At 41.3% G+C, this 24384-nt stretch overlaps 1 protein-coding gene across 6 annotated transcripts in view; it reads left to right on the top strand.

The window, feature by feature from the left end:
* SNX19 (sorting nexin 19) overlaps positions 1-24384 on the top strand; it is a 40724-nt gene that overhangs the window by 5353 nt on the left and 10987 nt on the right. For 5 of the 6 annotated variants that reach the window (XM_024347485.3, XM_508865.7, XM_009424506.5 and 2 more), the window contains 6 exons: positions 875-975; positions 1108-1227; positions 3161-3291; positions 4529-4625; positions 5117-5297; positions 7862-7991. In XM_024347485.3, coding sequence (XP_024203253.1) covers positions 875-975; positions 1108-1227; positions 3161-3291; positions 4529-4625; positions 5117-5297; positions 7862-7991 — 760 coding nt within the window. Of the gene's footprint in view, positions 1-874; positions 976-1107; positions 1228-3160; positions 3292-4528; positions 4626-5116; positions 5298-7861; positions 7992-9400; positions 9486-24384 lie in introns of those variants that run through there. The other variant, XM_024347486.3, reaches the window with a different exon arrangement.

Raw genomic sequence — 24384 nt, 5'->3', positions numbered from 1 at the left:
CTTCTGTGTGCTGTTTGACAACTCTCAGGCATGCGGAACTTTTTTTTTTTTTTTGACATGGAGTCTCGCTCTGTCCCCCATGCTGGAGTGCAATGGTGCAATCTCGGCTCACTGCAACCTCCGCCTCCCAGGTTCAGGCGATTCTCCTGCCTCAGCCTCCAGAGTAGCTAGGATTACAGGCGCCCGCCACCATGCCTAGCTAATTTTTGTATTTTTAGTAGAGATGGGGTTTCACCATGTTGGTCAGGCTGGTCTTGAACTCCTGACCTCAAGCAATCCACCCACCTCGGCCTCCTAAAGTGCTGGGATTACAGACGTGAGCTACTACGCCCAGCCAAATATTGTTTAATGTAATAAAATTTCACTCTTAAGAATTAGTAACTGGTTACTTTGTTTTTTAAAAATGATTACCCAAATAGTTGAATAAGTTTGGGCATAAATTATGTATTTTCTTTCTTAACACAATAGCTAATACTGAGCCAAGCTTGAAAATACGTGCCAGGTTCTCTCCTAAGCACTTTACACGTGTTAGCTCTTTTAATGCTCCCATCAGCCTGTGAGATAGGTGCCCTCATTATCCTCATCTTGTAGAAGAGAAACAGAGTCAGAAAGATAACACAAATGGCCTAAGATCATCATTATAGTAGGGATTGAGCCCAAATTTAAACTTGGGTCTCTGGACTTCGGAGCCCTCTCTTCTAACAATTTAGTGTTATATGGATCATATGGATCGTATGTATATTTGGAAGTCCTGAAATTGTTTTTTTTAATCCAAGGAAATATATTCAATAGTTCTGTTTTCTTTATATGTTTTATATGGAATAGCTCTCTGTGAATGTTAAATGAGTGAATATTTTGATTTTTTTTTTTGAAGATGTGAAGGGTCCTAAAAAGCTCTTTCCAGATCTTCCATTTGGAAACATGGACAGTGACAGAGTAGAAGCCCGTAAGAGCCTCCTAGAATCATTCCTAAAGGTCAGCATCCTTCTCTTTTGGCCTTGTTCTCACTTTAACCTGGGTGTCTAACCCCAGAACACCCAAGCCAAGGTGGAGAGATTTGGGGACTGGAATTTCTCTTTAAAATGTGTGTGTGTTTTACTTTTGCAGCAACTCTGTGCCATTCCGGAGATCGCTAACAGTGAGGAGGTGCAGGAGTTCCTTGCTCTGAACACAGATGCTCGTATTGCCTTTGTCAAGAAACCATTTATGGTCTCTAGAATAGACAAGGTACCAGCAGGGCCACTGTGCTCAGCTTTAGTTTTGATCTATAAATGGGGAGGATTCATCAGAATGGAGGCAGTCCTTGAAAAATAAGAGCAGTAGGGTGTGGGAAGGGGCAGCACAGAGCCGTCAATAGAACATGGACTTAAATTGTCAAGACCTGTTGCCAAATATTGGTTGAATCATCAGCTTGCTGAATCACAGGAAACAGCTGCTGGGAAACAGTACCCCAACACTCTTAAGTGTACACATATCTCCTGGGGGTATCATTATATTGTTGTACTGTTGGAGGCATGTAAAGATTGATCTGTGTCTTCACAGATAGCTGGCATGAGGGGTGGTCTTTCAGAGGGTAAAGTTCATTTCCAGTGTTGGGTCACCCAGGAAAGAGAGCCTAAGACGACCTGAGGCTGGATTTAGAGTGGTGTCATGGTTCTCCGCTAGAGAACAGAGTATGGAGAGAATTGTATCTTTTTCAAGAGGTTATCTCAGCACCTATGGAGATGGTGGAAGAAGGACATTTGTGTAACATGTCAGAGCTTGTAAGCAGTGATTACCAACTGATATGAGCATCTCTGGGGCAGAAGTCTGAGGCTTATGTTTATCAAAAGTGATGTGTGTTTTATAGGGTTGGGAAACACTGATGCATTGGCGGAAGAGTAGCCTCCCTCTTCTCATCTAGGCTTGGAGCAACAAATAAAATAGAATTTCATGTAGTAGGTGTTAGGGGATATCCACTGCTATGGAAAAAACTACAAACTAAAAAGGGATCAACTGGGTAAATGCCCAGAGTTCCATGCAGATACCATTCATCCGTTATTTCCACATCTACTTACTGGATGCCTGTTTTGAGCCAGACACTCTACTAGCTGCTGTTCATACATCAGTGAATGAGACAGATAAGGACCTCCCCACCCTCACAGACTACAGTTCTGTGATCCTGGAGAACAAGTTGTATTTTCTAAGCTGCGTTATCTAAATGCATGCATCCTCAAGTGTTCTTTCCCTGGTTTGTTCTCCCCCGGTCTTTACTGTAGTCTGCTGACCACTCTCTTCAGCCTTGTCTTGGCTATGCTAGCTTACTCCTTATGGAGGAATACCACAAGAATGAGTCAAAGAAGGCATGGTGCTGCTCTGAGCCAGCAGTGTTAGTTAGCAAGAAGCACCAGAGGAAGAGTGAATGTTTCGTTCTGTTTCTTTGTTAGTTTAAGGTTTTGTTTGTACATTGTCCTTTTTAGCAAATATCTGTATGTCATTTTGCCATTCTGAAGAAATGGAGTTAATCTTTAGTGAGGATTATTTTATTTGGTCTTTATGAGTAGATAAGTTATAACAACTCAACTCCAGATATCTTAGTTTTGACCTGAGTGATCTTTGTTATTCTTTCTGTACCTAAAGAAGAGAAATTGTTTGAATTGACTAGAAAAACTGATTGTTTGCTCTGTGTAAGTTACTCTAAGCATGTTAATATTACTATGCCCCTTAACTGTTATTTTTATTTTTGATCATCTTCTTCACTTTTCCTTTCTCTTTATACTCCTACCTATGTACTTCCACTGATGCACATCTTGATGAAGGTGTTACCGATTTGGAAACTAGAAATCACCTTTTTACTTAAAAAGAAAGAAATTGAAAAATACATCACCAGCCCGCAGAACTCAGGTTTTTATTTCTCTCACTATTGGTTTTGGCTTCTTTTCCCATGGCGTTGTTTGTTTTACTCCTCAAGGAAAAAGATTTTTATGGCCATGGAAAAAAGGAAAGATAGTTGGCACTAAGTCATTAGCTGGTATTCGACCTTCCTACTGGATAAGGCTTTGCTAGATAGCCTGGCCCCTCTCCTTGTCCTGTTGCATAAAGTGCTGTGAGGCGACTGCTTGCTTGGCGGTTTCCATCTGTGGATGTGGATGGACTGACCCTGCACCTCTGACCCCTGCAGATGGTGGTGAGTGCCATTGTGGACACCTTGAAGACAGCGTTTCCTCGCTCTGAACCCCAGAGCCCCACAGAGGAGCTGAGTGAGGCCGAGACCGAAAGCAAGTCCCAGACAGAAGGCAAGAAGGCTAGCAAGTGAGAAGCCCTCAGTTACCCAGGGACCTTTCCCCAGTTCTCAAATTGATCCCCAATCCTCAGCCAACACTCACCCTATTCTCAAGCCCTAGAGGAAAGGAGGTGGGTCAGATATACCAGTTTTTAGGCAAAGCTAGACCCCAGGCTCCTCAGTTTTCCACCCGGAGGAGCCTGCGGTGCTGCAGAGGCAGCACTTCTGAATGTTTGGTTTTGCCATGGGAACCTGGGGCCCAACTGACCAGGGATGTTTGACTAGGAGGAATATTCTCTTTTGACTAGGATATTCTCTTGCCTCTTTTCCTGGAAAATTGAGATGTTTCTTTCCTACTAAGAATTAAGGCTCATAACTGATCTCTGTTTGCCATCATTTCTGGAAATCTTGGCTCAGAAGTTGCATATATTAGCAATAAAGAGGAAAGGGTTAGAATGGAAACCTGCAGGGCCTATTTTAGTAACTGGTTGACTACTGCTACTCTTTCCTGCACTAGGGCCCTAGCTGTTCCCTGGCAGCATTCAAAGCCAACATGTGGCAAGCAAGGGCACCACATGTACCCTTACTGGAAATTTCATCTATATCTGGGTCCTTATGAAAAAAGAGAGAGCATGTGTGTGTGTGTGTGTGTGTGTGTCTCTGTCTCTGTGCTTATGTTTCGTGGGCCAGCAATAACAGACTCACAGTACCTAACCTTTTCTTAAGTGGGCCCATATATTGAGGGATGACCATGATACCTCTGCTTATGAGTCTCTGTCCCTTGAAACATTGATGTTATCACTTGCAGTTCCTTTTCTGGTTTTATTTGGAACACAAGGGGAATAAATGGATGTCCAAAAAGGATACACCATGAATAGCAATAATGAAAACTTGCTCTATGCCACCTGTCTGTTTAATCTTCAGCAAATTTTTAATGAGTGCCTATTATGTGTTAGCTAATCTATCCTGTGGGAATATAACCATAATACACACTGATGCCAGTTTTACTTAGCAGAAGCCATTTCACAAGTGCACTGTAGACATAGCTTAGTGTATGCGTTAACATTATCTATCAAGAATTGCTAGAGTATACATTGTTTGGGGGATTGCAGGGCCGAGTCTTTCCTGGCAGCTCTGACCACAGTAAGCTCCCCAGAATAAGTATGGATATTCTTGTTGTGATTTATTATCAATACTTGCCAGCCCTTAGTGTGAGGCTCAAGGCCATAAATTACATCCTGTTTCTGCTCTTTGTTTCTGTACCAGGTCCAGGCTGAGGTTCTCATCCAGTAAAATTTCTCCAGCACTAAGTGTGACTGAAGCACAAGACAAGATTCTTTATTGTCTCCAGGAAGGCAATGTGGTAAGAACCAAAACCCAGAGAATGTGAGGCAAAAATATTTGAGATGTTGGTCCTGCAGTTACAGGCAGTTGAGATATTCTCTAAAGTCAGAAATGTGCTGCTAAATGACTTAATCAACGTTTGGATCTCCAGCTTTTATGCTAAAAGTATTTTCTCTAAGTGGTTTGGAATTCCTACCAGTTCTGGGTTGGCAGGTTGGCTTCTCAACCATGGTGGGTTTCGGATAATGGATGACAAGATAAGAAAGAAAGCTAGTTCCTGGAAAAAAAAATGGATGACCAAAAATGGGTGCAGAAATGATAATCCCAGGGCAGGCCTGTTTTACTTGCAACTTCGGTAAAAAATAAAATCTTTCCTAAAGGAGTCATAGCATCAGTTGGGTTTTATACCCAAGGTACTTATGCAGGGGAGAGGCAGGGAAACCTAGAGTGCTGCATTTGCTCCCCTACTGTCAGCATTCCATATGTGATATGCCACTGACTATTTCTTAGGAGTCTGAGACTCTATCCATGTCTGCGATGGAATCTTTTATTGAAAAACAGACAAAGTTACTGGAAATGCAGCCATCAAAAGCCCCAGAAAAAGATCCTGAACAACCTCCCAAAGGACGTGTGGACAGTTGCGTGTCAGATGCAGCTGTGCCAGCCCAAGACCCCAGCAACAGCGATCCAGGTGAGTGGCGAGGTCTCTGCTCCCATGGAGAAGGGAGCCAGGGTGGCATCCACTTGGTACTTGGGATAGTTGGAGTTTGTAACTTTGATTTCTGTTCCATTCAGCTGAGCATGCTATGTGTTGAACTCCAGTGTTGGAGGTGCTGTGTTGGGGCACAGAGATGAGTAGTACATAGTTGCCACAGCGGAATCAAGCAGCAGAACAGGGCACAAACACAGGAAGTTCTAATCCAGCAGGATGAGATCATGCTGATAATATTGATAACTCATTAAACTTATTTTTGGCATGCTTTGGCATATCAGACTCTTGCATTTCTTAGAAACTTTCTTCCCTTAGTGTCTCAGTTTCCTGGTTTCCTTCATGCCTTTCTCGTGGCTTCTTAGTCCACTCTGTTGGCTCCATGATCCACCTGCCAGAGCTTGATTTTTGGCTCGCTGTCCTTATTCTACACACTCTTCCAGGGTGACTCCAGCTGTAGTGTTGGCTTCAGCTCTAACATGTGTGTGGTGATGCCTTAAACATTGAATATTGTATATCTTCACTTGGACATACCACAGGGCAACTGAAATGTAACGTGTTCAAGATGGAAATTGTCTTTTTTCCCCACATCTGTTCTTTTTATCTTTATTTACTGCCATGGCAGATGATACCACCTAGTTACCCAACATAAAGTAGGGAGGGAGAAGAGGTGAAAGCTTTACTTCCTCCTTATATGCATTGGAGGCAGAGCAATTTTGCCTTCCAGGAGAAGAAGAGCAGATGTGTATTCTGTAGAAGAAAAATTCAAAGCCCTAGATATTAATCAGCATGGTTACTGAACAAGAACTTAAAATAAATATATCAGTTCCATCAAGATAAAGCCCTCTGTTGAGAATAAAAGATCACAAAATCTTGGATTCAAAACTGGGGAAAAAGCTGATTTCACTATTCTTTCTGAGGTGCCCATGAACAAATCACCTGACATCTCTTCTGAGGGCCTCAATTTAAGTCTGTGAAAAATGGGGTTGACAGCCCCATCCCTTCACACATCTCACAGTTAACTAAATGAAGTGATATGACAGTGAAAGCATCAGAGAACTCTAAGAGACTGTAAAGATGGTGGGGGGCAGGGGCAGTGTGGTAAGAATATCATTCTAGGCAAAGTCCAGCCTGTACATGTTGAACATCATATCTCTAGAGGGATGGTTTAGGCCTGAAACCCTTCTTCTATCTCTGAGAGACTCAAAATGCTCATATGATTATAAAAAAAAAAAAAAAATCTACCATTTTCTTTAAGGCGACTGACTTGGTGGTACCTTGTTTGCTTTCTTATTTTTCACTGCTGTAACTAATTGTTACCACATGGTGGCAGCTCCAAGCAAATGCTAAACCTGAGAGAATCATACAATTGAGGACTAAGGCTCAGGATGATGCTGTCTCCCAAGGAATGCAATATCCCATCTTTGAGAAGATGATTAGAAATCACACAACATATCAGCTCCCAATCCTTGCAATACAAACAGAAAAGAAAATATGTATTATATAGGGTTAAGAGGGAAGTATGATTCAGTTCTAGTAGATCTGTCCAAATCAGAAGTCATTCATGTTCAAGGAGAGGTTGGGCAAGGTGATCCAGAGAATATCCGTTTGTCCTACACTAACAAAGTCATTGTTGATATTACTTATAATATTAATCACAGCAGTGGCACCAGATATCTCAGATCCATTCTGTAACATCACATACTTGGAGGCAAATCAGACGTGACATTTGAACCCCAGGACAGGTTTAAACAGCACATGCTTCCTTCCACAAAATACATTTGTTCAGGAAACCTTAGTTTAGCATGGGTATAAGCTCATTTGTGGCCCTTACAGTCTTTGAAACAGGAAAGAACGTAGTAATTGTTATGGCATTTTACCAGAGGTGTGGTGTTCTTCCTAGAACCACATGTTATCAAAATCAGACTGAAGCCTCCTGAATCCTAACCCCACAGCTCTGTGTAATGGAGGTTTTTCAGGAAAGTGAATGCCAACTCTTTCCCCACTTCTGCCACGGTGTTTCCATAATGCTTTGTGGGGGCGAGTGGAATGCAAGGTTGGAAAGAGAGGAGGCCTTGCCAGTTACACTTAGTCACTAGTTGTGATTTTCTTTGGAACAGAAAGTATTCAGCATCCTGGGGAAATACAGAAGAAATAGAAACTAAGTAGGCAAAATAAGTGCATGGGTATGGGTGTGTGTGTGTGTGTGTGTGTGTGTGTGTGTGTATATATATGTATATATACACACATATATATATTTAGCAGATATATATATAATTAGAAGATATATATCTTTTAAAAACATAGAAACATTTATTAGGTTACAATATCAGGAACATTAATAAAAATTGTAAAGAAATGCTGAGCCTGTCACTGAACCTTCTAGATATGAGTTAAACCTCTTTTGATTTGAGTGTAGAGGGATTGCAAAAATACCAGATGATTGGCATGAAGGTAGAGAGACACAGGTGCCACCAGTACCTTGAAAGATGTTCCTCAAGTATGGGTCTCTTCTGAGTTACTGCTGATGCCATTTTATCCCTCAGGAACAGAGACAGAGTTAGCTGACACAGCCCTGGATCTGCTCCTCTTGCTACTAACAGAACAGTGGAAATGGCTATGTACCGAAAACATGCAAAAGTTTCTTCGTCTTATCTTTGGGACCCTAGTTCAAAGGTAAGACTGCTGAATTCTCCCTCACATCAGAATCTCAAGTTGCAGAGAAGGTGGATGTGATGCTGAATAGTGTCCAGGGAATCTGCAGCCGTAAGAGAAGATAGATTCTCTGTTACAGGGGTTACAGGGATGAAAAATGCCTTGAGAGTATCAGAAAGCTTTTATTGACTACCTTGTTGTCTACAATTTGAAAGTGAGACTGTAAGACTTCTGGCATAATGTACTGAGTTGCAGACACTGTGTGTGATCCTAAAATACTTAGCTGAACTCTTCCTCCTCTCAGTTTTCCACCCAGTTATATCCTCCAGCCCTGCACCTCTCACTTGGTTATGGTGGACATTTGTCTCAACTGACATTATGTCATCACCGTGATGATAAACAGTGGGAAAGAAAAGGAGAAAACAGATCAGTGCTCTTGAAATAAAGATTGTTTTCTCTGAGAGGGGCATAAATATTCCCAGCTGAAATACTTACTGACACAGGATGGTAAAGAATAGAGGGAAATTTGGATTTGCAAGTTGGCTTTTCTAATCCAGTCTTTGTAATCCTCACACCATTTGATCTCCTGAAAGATTTGTACACAGGTGGAGTTTTTAGCTGCTGACTTTCTAACTATGGAACTGATGTAAGCTTTGTTAACCTGAAGTAGGCCAGAAACACTCTCTCTGAGCCAGGCAGACACACGCAGTGCTTGGGTTTTGGCTGCTCTTGTTTTGAACTCCCTCTTATGAGACGTCCTGGCACATCCCAAAGTAAGAGGAAGCCAAATGCTGACCTTCTCTTAGCATGAGGCTCATGCTAACAGGTCAGTCAAAAAATACATCCTTATAAAAAATAATTATGTATCTATTCTTTACCAAGTCGAAAAGTTATTAACAGCAAGCAATTAAATCTCCCTTTTCTAAGTTATGTAGGATCAAGGAGGTTTAATAAAATTGAATCATAAAGAGACCAAGTGAAAGAAGATGATGCACATCTATATTTGCTAAGCGCTTATCTATGCCAGCGCCCAATCTCCATTTACATGGATTTTTTTATAGTGGTCAAGTGAGGTAGGTAGCCCCATTTTACAGAATGAGAAAATAGAGCTTGGCAAAGTCAACTAACATGCCCAAGGTCGTCATTAGTAGCACACTTAGAATTTTAAGCCAGATTTGTACAACTTCAAAGCCAATGTGCTTTTTTCATGTATCTTGTAGCCTTAAGACTGATGTCCAAGTGAAACCTACATATAAAATGCTGACTGGTCTTTGTCCCTTTAAGCTTTTCCCCTTGTTCCTACTCAGTATTCAGCCCTGCCACTAGAGTGCCTTTTTCTGAAAAACAAATCTGAACATATATTCTGCACTTAAAATCTTTCAGTAGTATCCTATTACCTACAAAAGTGGTTTTTCCAATATGTGTCCTAGAGTTCTAGGGTTCTGCAGAAGTGCTTCTGAAGCCAACTTAGAAGCTCAGGGAAAACTGAGTGGACCATGACCCAACCAAAGAAGTTCCACTTTGATCAGTTTAATATACTGGGGCTCTAGGTAACGCTTTGTTTGAAAAGGGGCTCCACTCTGTTTAAAATATGCATTTATTTCTTTATATTAAAATTCCACCTCCTTTCTTACGTGGCATGATCTGGTTTCAGTCTTATTTTTCATTTTCCACCGTGTAAACGTCCATCATTGCCTGAATATTCTGTGGTCTTTTACCCCCAGGCCTTTGCTCATCTTCCTGTATCTGCCTTCGAATGGTCTTTCTCTACCTGTTATTTCCCTGTTCCTTCCATGTGTTCCTAACTTTTCCTCTTCTTGTCTGCTTGGCCTACTGCAAAACATTTTTCATATATTAAGCATAAAATGTCATTTATTCTGTGAAACCTTCTGTAGCATCTGCTCTCTTTCCCCCAGAATTAAGGAGTCCTCTTCTCTAACTTGCAAAGTTTTGATAATAATACTTGTCACAGTGTGTTTATATAAATGATCTGCTTTTCCTACACTAGTGGTTGTCAACTGGGGTACACTTTTGTCCCCCAGGGGACACTTGCCATTATCTGGAGATATTTTTTGTTGTCACAACTGGGAAGGAGATGTGGGATGCCTACTGGCATCTAGTGGGTGTAGGCCAAGGATGCTGCTAAACATCCTGCAGCTACACAGGACAGTCCACCATGCCAAACAACGTGAATTATCCTGCCCAAAATATCAGTGTTACCAAGCTTGAGAAATGCTGTGTAGACTATTAGTTCTTTCAGGACCGGAACTAGCTTTGTCTCCCCAGCAGCTTATACAGGGCCTGGACATAGTAGGTACTCATTAAATATTGAATAAAGAAATAAACATTTCCCTTCCCAGTACCTTTACACTTGAAAGTATAGTCTCTTTAGTTTTATTCTGTCACCTCTGGATGTCACTAATTAGGCCTTCATTTCTCTTCTTCTTTTTTTGGACTTCCCTTTGCTAATCTTCTAAGTGGTTTAAAAAAACAAAATGAGAAGATCCCAAAACTAGCTAGTATGTGATCTAATATGACCCCTTCTCCTTGAGGTCATTTACATGACAGATTGGTTTCAGAACACAAGAAATTATTCAGTATGAGGATAAAAGTATAGATGAGTTAGGAGAAATTCAAAAAAGATTGAGATCCTTATATAAAAGGGGTAGGAAAAAGTTGACCTGAAGTTTGAATAACAGAATACTCAAGGGTTTGGGCTAGTCCAGATAAAGGAGAAATACCTATATTCTGGGAGTTAGAGAATGATCACAGAAGTACTTTTTCATGTAGCCAGGGCCCTGGGAGATCTAAGGCAGAAAAGTTAAATACGAGGGAAGCAAGCTCCAGGCGCGTGGCAGACATGGAAAAGACAGGGCTCATTTTAGAGTTCAGAGCAGAGGCTGTGAGACTTCTTTCTTTTTCATTTTTCATATATTGAGGATAAAATGTCAATATATGAAATATCAGTGAGATGGGATTTCATTCTGTCGCCCAGGCTGGAGTGCAGTGGCACTGCAATCATAGCTCACTGTAACCTCCTGGGCTCAAGCCATCCTCCCACCTCAGCCTCCCAGGTAGCTAGGACTACAGGCACACACCTCCGTGCTTGGCTAATTTTTTAAATTTTTTGGTTGAGATGGGGTCTCACTATGTTGCCCAGGCAAGTTCCTCACCTTTCCATTCCTATCCCTGACACTCCCCAACTACAACCACAACTCCAGTGAGCTGGGTAAAGTCTGGTGAATGCAGACTAGCAAAACCCAAATGTAGCTCATGCCATAAAGGAAATGAGGGAGAGGGCTTACAGCTGAATTTCCCTAGACTTTCTCCTCTTTTCACGTTCTGACTTTTTGTTTTTGGTTTTGTCTTATTCTGTTTTATGGAAAAGCATCACTATTGTGATGGGAAAAGTGGGAAAACTCTGAATATATTTGGTGAATTTGAATGAAGCCACTGTGAATATTGGGCAAGAACAGCATTTTGCGGCTAGTTACTTTTGAAAAACTTATTGTAACTATGGCCTGTTATCTTTGGCTCATTGTACATATTTCCAGGTGAAGATGTTTTATACATGTTCAGTTACCTCATATCCCTTCCTGTCAACAAGTTCTTATATCTAAGAATACAACTTTATCCTTAGCCCATTTGGTTTTGTATTAGCTGCAATGAAAATAGGACCACATCTGGTTAGCAGTCTCCTCACCCAAGCTTCCACAGACTAGAATTAAATGAAGAATCTCATACTTCTCTGTTTGAGGCCATTCATGTATCCCTACAAATCATTTTTCCCATCTTTTTAATGACATTTTTGGCCCTCTTCTGAAGTACCTTATAGCTGGTTTCACAGTTTTCCTGAAGCCTCCTTAAGATAGGAAGCTAGAAGTCATGATATCTAAAGAAAGAACCGGTTCTTCCACTAGAGCTTCCAAAGATCTGGCACTGGTGGCCCATGGTCTCATTCCTGCAAGCACCCTGTGCATTATAGACATGGAGCTAACACATTTTAGCATTCAGAGTGTAAACGTTGGTAATCTCGTCAGCATCAGCACATTTGCTGTCCAGCAAATGTTTATCGAGAGTTGACTTAGTGCAAATACTGTACTGAACACTGTATGCACATGCTGTTCAAAAGCCGCAGTTACTTTTGCACCAACTTAATACCATTTAATTCCTCCAAGTCCTGCGAAAGCGGTATTATGACCCTCATTTTAAAGACAAGGAAACTAAGGTTTATAAAGAATGTGGGTTATCTAGTCAAAATCACAGGGTTAATAAATATCACAAGCAGAATTTGAACCCAGGTTTTTCTGATTTATAGCTGTGATGATTGTCTAAATTTCAGGATCAGATCTTTGCCCTGCAATTCAGCAGGATAAAAGCCAACCCAAAAATCTCTGTCTCCAAGTACTGGAGATTATCAGGCAGTTTGTAGAATCCAAACTGCATCTCCGTATCTACACACTTGCAGCTAACCTAAGGGCAGTCCTGCAGTCTAAAGACAGCCCATGTTACTATCCCTGGGACAGTTGCAGGTTTTAATTTTAAAAAGTGGTGTATGCATTGCTGCATGCTTCAGCTTTATTTGCTTTGGTAAGCCAATATGCTGGAAACTTGACATCTCCAGAGCTGCAGCACCTCTCCACTGTACCCCCTGCATCTCCCACAAGAGGCATGATATGAGGTCCCGTTGCCTCCCATCCCCATGACTGCTGCCTAGGAGGCTACATGTTTGTCCTCCCTGAAACCACGGGTAGCTGAGCCATATGCTTTTGCAGGGTACTTGGGTTCTCTTCCTTTAAGTTCCGTGCTTAAAAGAGCAGGATAGTTGGTGTTGGTGCCACACGTGGTACTGCCACTTCTCTAGTTATTTAGAACTCACTGCAGTTTGACCATCAGGGATGCTATAGTCACCAGATTTGAGTGCATCTCCTCCTTAAAATGTCCTCATGTTCCAACCTCCAGTATTATTATCCCCAAGCAGGCAAGTTTATTCCTCTGCTTCCAACTTTGTGTACCCATCTTGCAACTTTAAAAGACCTGTGTACATTACTGCCTTGGACGCCATAGACTTCTGTCAAATTATAAGCACACTCTCTATCCTGCAAAGGAAAAAAAAAAAAACAGAGTAAGTTCGACTTCATAACCCCTCCTTCTAAGCCAAAGTTGGAAGAGCTCTGATCTGAGCCAGGCTTATAAATCTCCATTGATTGTTGATGATGTGGAGAGAAGTGGGAGGGGAGCTGAAGAGAAGTTAGATGCCCAAAAAAGGCATTGTTAAGTCAAAGGGAAGTCTTGCATGCATGTGCGCCTAAGCTCATGTGTCAGCTTCTGTGCTGGGAACATCCAATTATGTAACAAGAAGCACTCCTTATTTGGAATGAGAGACAAAGGGAGGGGAAGGGGAGAGCGGGTAGCAGTCTGAGCCAAGGAGCAAATCCGGCTTGTGCAAACTCTGCTCATGCCCGAAAACAGAAGAAACTTGAAAATATCTCTGCAAACATCAGAATCAGATTTAGCAAACTGGGCAAGTACTCAGAGTTAGACTGGGTTGGAGGGAAAGAGGAGAGATACACTGTGCTGCATTGATGGTAGGGGGTTTGGGGCAGGAAGATCCAGCCAAGGTAAGGGGTAGGATTGGTGTGGAGTCCTGATGGAAAGTGAAGGAATGAGAAGAAGCTGGACCGGCGCCCTGCCTGGACACCCAGAGCAATGCCACGATAAAAATAGGAACCATGCCAGCAGCAGAATGCGTGAATGCCACGTCTGCGGCGCTGCCCTCCCCATGGCCCCAACGATGGCATCAGACCTGTGTCAAAAGGGCAGCAGACACATTCCTGGCATCTGCGTCAGGATTTCTCAGTTAAAGAGGGAGTGTGTGTGTGTGTCTGTGTGTGTGTGTGTGTAAGATAGAGACAGTGTGTGTGTGTGTGAGTGTTGGGGACATGTGGGAATGGAATGGCTTGGCAGAAAGCCGGGGGGAAAGGTTCTGGCAGAGGGGAGCGTGAAGTGTGTAAAGTTAGGAAGTATCCAGAGAGGAAGAAGAAAAGAAAGAGTGTGCAGGTTTAAGGAGTCCAACAAGCAGGGGACCCAGGAGAAACTTGATGGCAAGCTCTGGACCTTACACCAGACCTTGGAATCACTTTCTTAGAGAAGATGTCTCTCTCTAAACCATCTCCTAGGAAAGGCCAGGAGAGCTGCGGCAGAGTCTGGGAGCACTGGAGAGTGCTGTGCTGCAAGGCGCAACGTCCACCTCCCTAAGGACAGCTGGGAAAGGTTGACCATGAACCCTCTTGCTTCCACTGTTCTCTTAGAACGCTCCAGAATCAAGGTGCTTTCTGAGTGGAACTCTACTTCCAGGGCCTCTTTCTTGGTGGGCATGTCTAACTAGCAGGTGGATAACAGTTCTTTGTGACATTGGTTATTTCTTAAGAGAACCTCCAGGTCTGCCACCAAAAGGGCACGAGTAGTTGCAATGGGAAAGGAACTGACGCTTATTACAATATTAATACCAGGAAAGCAGCTATGTACTGTTTATGTTAATGTTCAATTCTATGAGATAGACATATAGTTCTACATTTCATAAGTGAAGAAAATTACATTCAGGTAAAATAACGTTCCCAAAATCATAAAAGTCGTAACAACCACGCCTTAAGTTTCCACTTAAGTCATCCTGGCCTCAGAGCTCATGTGTTTCCCACTGCTCTGCCATGCTTCCCCTCCGTGCAAGCTTTCCCACAAAGCAGTGGCCACTAGAATTGGGTTCACCTGAAAGTTCCCTTGCCGTATTCCCATCTAGCCTCTCTTGCTTTCCATCCAGCTGGTCTCAGGGACACAGGCATCTGATGGTAGCATATAAATTATTTTTGTCTGCATATTCTGATTTTATTTTTAAAGCACTTCTGAGCCAGAGATTGTCTCTTAGCTATCTCTATTTATATGCTATTCACAATCAGGAAAAGATTATCAACGTTAAGACTCAGAGTTTCTCAGGAAGCATAGATTACAGTTTTTTCCTTTGCTGTGTAACGTTTTCTTCCAGTTCAGCTCTGATGCCTGGCTGTGTCTTATACCCGATCTCTTCCTATGCACAGCTTTTCTAGAAATACGCATACTTTTGCAAGACCCCCAAATACAAAATTAACTCAAGCTCAGTCTTCAGAATTCTCGGTTATTTTCTGGCTCTCCAGTCATTGGCTTGGGCTGTTTTTAGAGGTGCTGAAATTAATTTTTCTCATTGATGGCTTTGCTCAGATTGTACTGTGGCTCCCTGGGAAGGAGTACTGCTTGTCCCAGGCCTCTTCCATTAGGCCATGCCAAAGGGAAGCTCTTGACTTCTATAGACTGGGCCGGGATGGGCCCTAGCAGTTTCCCCTGTCATATGAGTGGTCTGCCTGTCATATTTCTTGGGTATCACTTATTCTACACCCATCTTAGGATGAAGACATCATGCCTTTCCTGTCACATAGTGACAGTCTCTACTGGAATATATCTTTGAGATTGTAGCAGGTGGATGGCAGCTGACAGCCGTGTGCCTGTGCATTGCATTTGCATTTCTGTGTGTGTGTGCTCTTGAAGTCTCATATACTCAAATAGAGGTACAAAATTGCTCATTGTAAAAGTTAACAAAAAACAGAATATCATGAGGTATTTAAACCTCAGAGCCTTTTTTTCCAAGTCAGGTTCTTGGTGTCTCTTGCCCATCTGTGACTGCAAACAGGAACCTAAGATTTTGACATTTTGATGACAGCTTTAGAATGTATGTCAGCATCCTGAGGGCAGGGACTGTGTCTTATTTACCATTATATCTTCAACACCCAGCCCCATGCATAGAAGGCACCTAGTAAATTTGTGTCAAATAAATGAACACAGAAGATCACACGTCATTCTACTGGAGGCAGTCCCTCTGCTTATCACTATTAAGAATCTTAGGGTTTCCTCAACAGTGCTGGGGGACCAGAAGCAAAATGGAAACTGAGTCTTTCATTCCCTCCACACAGGGCATACCCAGATCTTCAGTTAATTGGGGAATTCTGATTCCCAGAGCCATGGTACGGCCTAAGCAAAGAGGTTTGGGGGCCCTTCAGGCCATCTCCCATTCTAATGGCTCTCTCGTTTCCAAAGAGTGCAGCGTCCCTCCCCAACCTGGGCCTCCCAGTATGAAGCCCCACCGAGCCTGCCCTCTCTGGAAGCATCTCCTGCTGTTGTACTTTCTCCACCTCTTTCCTTCCACATGGAAAGCAAGAACTTGGACTTTGAAGTCAGATCTGAATTCAGATCTTGCTTTGAGGCTATGTGACTTAGAACAAACCACTTAACTTCCTTTGCCTGTTACTGTCGAAATAGAAATCATAGCCTAGTGCATGAAGTTCTTTGAGGGGATAAGAGATAATTTAGAGGTAAATGTTAGAGAGGCTTTATAGAGGAAGGTATAACAGCTAGATCTTGTGAGATAGGTGTCATTTAGACTGGTTTAGGCTAAATAATATTCTAGACACTAAGACATTTTTAAAACAGGAGGAGGGGCATTCTACTTTCAAATAAAAAGCAACCTGGAATATTTTTAGCCAGCTTCTTTCTGAATGTGTGTTGCTTTTATTGTTTCAAATAGGTGACAAAAAGCCTACCAAACTGCTGCTGCATGGCGTGGGCACAGGAATTCTCTCTATGGGCACCAGGTGGCGCTGCAGGTTAAACAATACCATTCACTGTCCTTTGAGGAAGACCTGTTTGTTTTGCAGTTATAGGTCCCCTGCCCTGATGTTGATACAGTATATTGAAGCCATTCCCTGGCTTGCTCTACGGTTTAGAGGCCGCTTATCTGCCTACTCCTTAGTGCCAGTGACTTTTAGATAAGCCCTGTTTCTTTGATCTTTCACCCTTCTTCCTTCTGCTCTAATGCGTCTTCAGCATATGCTTGCTTCTCTGAGTGGTGTGGATGACCAGAAGTTGCCCCTTTGAGTGGATCCCACCCGTTAAAAATTCAGTGCTGGAGCTGATTCATTCAGAACAGAGTGAGCAGAACAGAGTCTGTGGTGATGAGACCAGCTAGACATCTGAATTGCAAGAATTTTGTTAACATTCTGTATAAACTACTTGGACCTATATTCAGGGTCTCCTGTGATCCTAAAATCTTATACATTATGTATTCACTAAGATGGAGATTGTCAGTGCTGAATAGCCCCGATGTTAGGAATCTTATCGACCTGTTACATAATCAAGGACATTCCCTATTGCTTTCGGCCATGGATGGAGACCGTTTGGCTCTCCCCCATTAACTTGGTTTTGGAGAAGCAACCATATGTTATTGCTTACTTTTGATCTTTACCTCTGTCCTTGCAGGCTTCTCCAAGTGCCCTTTGGAGAAGTAGAGCTATTTGGTACTGGAGCAGGGAGGGAGTTGGGTAAATTGGTGGGAAATATACTTTAACTCTAATATAATGCTGGCCCCGAAAGATTTCTCGGAGAGGATTCAGCCTTCCTGGGAGGGAGGCTGGTGTGCAAATGCAGCATCAAGGTAAGTTCCTCAACACCTGCCTCCTCTCTCCCCCAGGTTTCCTTTTTGTTGTTTTTCCAGTTTTATTTATTACTCCTCTGTGTTTTCTACCCATAGTCAGTGCTCCCAAAGTTCCTATTCTGTGGAGATTCTGGAGTTGCCACTTCGGTGTCCCTACGTCCTTCATAACGGGATAGATGGCCTTCTACTTGGAAAGGTTTTACAGTTCAGCCTGTAGACAGGGAACTGGAAATACTTTTGGGTAGCTCTTCTACACCAAGGTGATGGTGTTAATGATAGTCACTTTTCCTTCTCCTCTACACCCCTCTCAGTGTTTTTTCTCTTTGTTTATCTTGGGCATCTGCTTCTCATATATGTATTCTTTATTCTCCTCAAGGCTGGTCTTTTCCAGCCTCCTGTAGCCATTTTCACAGCATAATTTGAAGTCCTCCCATGTCTGCTGATTTAAATAAATCCCTAATAATTTTCTTCCAAATCATGGCTGAGCACACTCTAAATCTGTTATCCGTAATATTTGCAGAAATTTGGAGGTCAGCCCCTTCTGCGAGCACATAATTACTTATCACTTCTGCCTCCTGCAACCCTTCCCTTCCCATCCTCCTTTCCTGTGGTGGGAGTTGTATGTGCAGAGCAGAACAGGGAGATCTCCCTGTGAGGTAAAGCCCCCGTGAACAATAGGGACTCTGGTTGTCAAGACGACCACTAAATTACTGCCTTCTTCCCTCTTTTGTGTCTTGCCTTTCTTCCTGGTGCTTCAGCACTAAGGGTTTTGCTCCCTCTCCCTGCCCTTTCTCCTCCACGGACTCAATTTTCTTCTGAATGGGTGGCCATTTTAATTACCTTCCCCCTTCCCCACCCCACCTCTCTGCCCTTGCCCTTGCTGCTGAGAAAGGCAGGCTCAGGATAACTACCTGGGGACTGAGAATGAGCCAGGCTTGCTGTTCACACGGGGACAAGGAAAGAAGAGACAGAGACATTTGGATCCTATAGTCTCTGCAGTGAAAGTTTTATTGGTTGGTACATGGAGGTCTGGTTTTAGGAAGGATTCGGAAATAGAGTTTTCATATTATCCAAAACCCCCTGAGGCCTCGTCCCAATTTTCTTAACTACTCAGTACCAAATGCTTTACCGGTTTCAGTATTTCCTTCCCTGAGCCTGCCAGGAAGAGTAAGCTTTACAAGTGAGAAAACTGAGGCATGAAATGCAAAGCTTACTCCAGATCCTGCCATCATTAGTTCGCTGAACCTGGTTGAATTTTTACAGAAGGTCTGAAGTAGTCTTTTTCTCTTTTACATGTGCAAACACACAAGCACTTTTAGAAATACTTTTTATTTTTCTTATTTCATCTTGATGATAACTTTGTGAAAAAGGCAAGGCAAGAATTTGCCCATTTTATAATGAAGGAAGCCAGAGCTCAGAGAGTTTGTTCAACTTTTATGTGGTTAAGCCAGGTTCAAACCTGTCTGTCGCTTTTCAGTGTCATTTTTAAAGTCTGTCAGTCCTGATTTTCTCAGAACTGGATTATAGTATGTCGATAGCAACATAGTATGGGGCCAAAAAAAGGTTGACTTGAAAGACTTCAGAGGCACACTAGATTTGTGTATAGAAAACTTTCAGATTGACTGGGCGCAGTGGCTCATGCCTGTAATCCCAGCACTTTGGGAGGCCAAGGTGGGTGGATCATTTGAGGTCAGGAGTTTCAGACCAGCCTGATCAACATGGTGAAACCCCGTGTTTACTGAAAATACAAAAAAAATTTGCCGGGCATGGTGGCGCATGCCCTTAGTCCCAGGTACTCGGGAGGCTGAGGCAAGAGAATCACTTGAACCCAGGAGGTGGAGGTTTCAGTGAGCCGAGATTGCACCACTGCACTCCAGCCTGGGCGACAGAATGAGACTGTCTCAAAAAAAAAAAAAGAAAAAACTTTCAGATTGAAATCTTAAACATGTCACAATACTCAAATATAGAAATTTTTAGAGCTTTCCCTTTACAATCAGTCTTATTTATCCTAAAAATACACAGACCCCAAGTGTCTTTTTCTCATTCTACATTTGTTAGAAAGGTAACCTGACCTTTGCTTTTGGTCTTTCCTCCCCCCATTCTGCTACCTTCCTCTCTTTCCTTCTTACTAGTTTCAAATAATGGGTTGGAATCAATTCAATGCTGCTCCATCCGTCAGAGGCACTTCCCAAAATACAAGTGTGACTCATAGTCCTCATAACCCCCCTTTGCTTTTTGTTTGACTTTCAATCTCTTCTATCCTCTGGGCCTATTTCCCAGGAAAATTGACCAAACATAAGCTACTGGCAGCTGTCTCTCTCCTCCAGAATTTATAGTGTGAGATAAGAAGCATGGCTGACCCACTCCCTTGCCTTCCAGCTCTCTTCCCTTCCAGAGGAATGCATAGCCAGGTGTGAATGCCCATTTCATGGATTATTCTTAGTTCTAGACCACCTGACTTATTACCTAGCATACCCGTTACAACATCAGCTCTATCGCTGGTGTATTAGCCCACAGTTTCATTTTATTATTAGCCTAAACAAAAGATTATTAGGAAAGTAAATCTGTCAGACGTGTATATAAACATATATGGAATGCCAAATACAAAGGATTTTTATACTGTCCATGATTTTTTAAAATCTATAATTGTCTTCCTCTGTAAGCATGAATAATTAAGAGCTCAATGTTTTTGCTGTTGTAAGTATTGGGATGTATGCTTTCTGCAGAACCTATTTTGAACTGTGTGCCATGCTTTAAGACCAGTGTTTGTCCCATATACAGCATGAATTCACTTAGTAACCAATATTTATTGATTGCTTTCTCTGTGGTAGGCACTTCGTTAAGTGATCAAAATACAAAAAAAAAAAAAAAGACCCAAAATCCCTACCATAGGAAGTGTGATATCCAATTGGAGGTGCAAACTTATAAATAGGAGTTGTAGTATAAAATCAGTGCTTTGAAAAGAACTCTATATGTGATTCAGAGAAGGGATTTATCAATTATGAGAGGTGCAGGGAAGGCTTATAGTAGATGACATCAGAGATGAGATTTAAAGAATGTGGGGAGTTGCCAGCGGACAGTGAGAGAGAGAGAGAGCATTCAAGGCAGAGCAGTAAAACAATATAGTGTATTTGTGGTACTCAAAGAAGTTAGTATGATTGATTAGGAATATATGATATGCAAGAATAATGGCTGATGATAACAGTGAAGAGTTTAAAGGGAGTCTGCTCATTCAGACTCCTGTGAGTCATTCCAAGAACAAAACATTTGTCACTCATTTGATAGGAAACAATTTTACAAAACATAAACAGATGATGACATGAGCAAATTTGCAATTGAGAAAAATCATTTAAATAGTGCTGTGGAGGATTAATTAATTGAAGGGGCCAAAGTTAGAAACAGGAAGACAAATTAGGGAGGAGTTTCATTGATAGAAAAGGTGATGAGGCATTCAACTGAGATCATTGCTATAGAGATGGTAAAGGGGTAATAGATTCATGAGATATTGAGGAGGTAGGATCACCTATATTTAGTGACTATTTAAATGATTATGTGGTGTTGGATTAGGGTTGAGAAAAAGACAAATCAAGAATGACTCACACAGTTTTCCACCTTGCCGATTGAGAAGCATAACTAAAAAGATGGGGTAATATCTTTCTGAACAGCATATCGGGGTTGTGGTTAAAATCCTGTTGCTTACTAAAGTAATAGATTAGTATCTACTCTGATTTATATAAAAATCAATGATGCACCCAGAGAAGCCTGTACTATATCTCTAATAATTTTGAGATTCTTTTTAGTAGAAAACTTAAGGCCCAGATTATATTTTCAACTTTTTTTCTATCTGTAAGTTTCTTTAGAAGAAAAATGAAAACAGAGAATGAATAGCTAACCTTGTAGCTGGTACCAAGGCAAGGTTTTTAAATTTTCTGTGCCATGACGTATGATTATTCACATGGTGAACTTCTGACCACAGACAGAATACAACTCAAAAATAGTAGAAAGAATGTGTTTGTCAGCAGACCATCAACCCAGTGAAGAGTAAGACATTGACAAAAAAATTCAGATAAAGTTAAAACTGGATATTGAGAAAAACAGCTGACACAGAAAGGAAAGCAGAGCTAGATGGGAGTACTGGAATTCACAGGAGCGTAACAGAATGAGATAAAAACTGTTTTACATGCTGTAAGAACAGATTAACTTAAAATTCACGCCTGAAGGTATCACTCAAAGTTTTGCAACAGGATTGATTCATTCAGTAAATATTTGATTGTTTATTTGTGAATGACACTATTAAATGCTAAAGGAGGTGTCAAAATGAATTACATAAGATTTCTGCCTTCAAAACCTTAATAGTCTTTTTCTGGGGGGTCGGGGGGCATTTACAAGAAGCTCAACCAATGCTTTGAGTAAATGAATGAACAAATTAAACACACATTTCCAGTGAGGAAGAAAAAGAGTCAGCATCAAATGAAACCAGGGTAGTTAACTGCGATCAGATTCTAGGTGAACATATTTAAAAAATAGAAAGAGGGGACACATACTGAACAATGCAAAAATAGTAGTAATAGAACTAATAAGAACAGGGTCCAGTAAGCTTCAACTCAGAAGGAGCTGAGGTTGTAGATAAATATTAAGGGAAAAGACTTAGGTGAAAAACACATACACATGTCACATGTTACTAACAAGAAAAAATATATGTAGGTAATTGTTTGGGACAGATGCTGTAGTATTAACTGATTACATGGTGAAAGCATTTATTCATTCATTCAGCAGTGAATGAATGGGTCTATTATTTGCTAGGCTGTTTTCTATTTTCTTTGTCAAGGAAAATGGCCTAGCAAGAAGAATTGAACAGACATGATTAAAGTAGAATTGGCGACCAAAATAGAAATGAAAATAATAATAGAGCACGTAACCTATTTTAAAGTTTGTACATTTAAACCTGTACATGGCCTAGATGAATTATATCCCATGAAACTTAACAAATTTATATTTAACATTAAAGACCTAAGGTCATTAAGAAACATTGCCATTTGTCCATATGGGTTAGAGATGCACAGATATCTTGCCTTTTGAAAAAATGGTTAAAGGTTCTTGACCCCAACATTTATTTCTGGAAATTTCTGAAGCAGATGACGAAATAGATGTTTGTGAACATTTGGGAAGGGCAATGGGGAACCCTAGAAACCATTATGGGTTCAGTAGGAGTGTGCCCTGCCTGATTAGCATGCAGTTGTAGTTACATTGTGTATGGATTCCAACAAGTTTTTGCCATAATATCCATATGGACAGAATGGAATATGTTGCCTGCATTATAGTACATTTAAGTAATTTGTGGCTAGTCGAGTGTCTTTAGCCCAAGGGTATTAAATAATATCATAAACTGATGCCATCCTAGAGGGAAATTTCTAGTAATAGAGCACTGCTCTTCATCTTATCCTGATCAATTTTTTCATCAGAAAATTTGCAAGTAATTCTAATCTTAGAGGAGTAGTTAAAACTCTAGATGATGAAAATTAAGATTCAAAAACATTTAGAAAACTTAGAATGATAATCTAAAGCCAACAAGATGAACTATAATTTAGATTTTTTTTTAATTGCACAAATACAGAAGGGCAAGACTATACTTAACAGAGGGGCACACGATTTTTTTTTTGTAATGTACCTGTGTGGACTTAGGATTTTAGCTGGCTGAAAACTCAATATGAGTCAGTGCTTTTGACGTGTGTGCCAAAAAGCTAACACAATCTTCGGCTGTATGAGAAGTATAGTATCTAAATCTAAAGGAAGGCTCAATCCCCTATATTCTTTGCTGGTCAGGTCACATCTCAGAGCTGTTTGGTTCTGGGCACATCATTTTAAAAGAAAAGCTAAGCAGCACACCCAGAGGATGGAGCCAGGTTGGGGAGTGGTTCATTTCTCTCCTTCTTTCATCAGACATTTATTGAGTGTCTTTGAGGTTGGCAAAATCACGGATGTATGGGATGTAGAAGAGACATAGGGGAGAAATAATAGCTGAATTTAAAAATGCAAAATGTTGTCTTTTGGAAGAGATTTAACCTAATATCTGGTAACTCCAGAGAGTAGAACTAGGGCCAATGACTAGAATTTATTAACACAAGGAGGCCGATTTGGGTTGGCAAGGTTTAAGAAGCATCTTCAGTGAATTTAGATTATGCTTTTAAGGAATTAAGCCACTTGCCTGAGGTCACATTGCTAATTGGGTAGCAGAACTAAGATAAAAGCCCAAGTTTCTGGATTCACAGGACCCAACCCTTGTCTATGCCGTTATATTACAGAGGAGGTTCCTGCTTTGGGAGGAGACTGGATAAAATAACCTCTAAGTTTCCTTCCAACTCTCAAGTTGTATGTTCTTAGAAGCCACTTGATGTAAAATATTTCCTTTTGGTGCCCAGTGCTTTCATATGTAGAGTTGGTGAGACTGGAAAAACCACTGAGGTTGAACAGATGATTTTTTGAAGTTCCTTAAGAATCCTTCCATTTTTTAATACATATTAATTTTATGTCTGTGATGTGTACATTACTAATCAAAAACAAAAACTGTTTGTGGCTAGATATAAATGTATGGAACTCAGATTCTTACATTGTGGTATTTAGGAGAATGTCAAGTCTTCCCTGGAAGTACATGATTCAAAGATGTGGATCCATGATTTAAAACATGAAAGCAAAAATTAGAGAAGAAATTGTGCCAACTCTGAGCCATTTTAGATTTCACAGTAGTATTGGGAGAAAGAAGTGGTAGTTTCTTGCCCTCGGGGTTCATTTCCTCCTCATTCTTCCCCAGCACTGGGCAGGAAAGGATGGTGACCTAGATACACAGTCAGAGGGCAGCAGTGTTGAACTTTCTCAGACACAGCTGAGTAACTTGGGTCTGGA

This window comes from Pan troglodytes, chromosome 9 (assembly GCF_028858775.2).
Source record: "Pan troglodytes isolate AG18354 chromosome 9, NHGRI_mPanTro3-v2.0_pri, whole genome shotgun sequence".
Taxonomy (NCBI): Eukaryota; Metazoa; Chordata; class Mammalia; order Primates; family Hominidae; genus Pan; species Pan troglodytes.
This window is presented reverse-complemented; position numbering and strand designations above follow the sequence as displayed.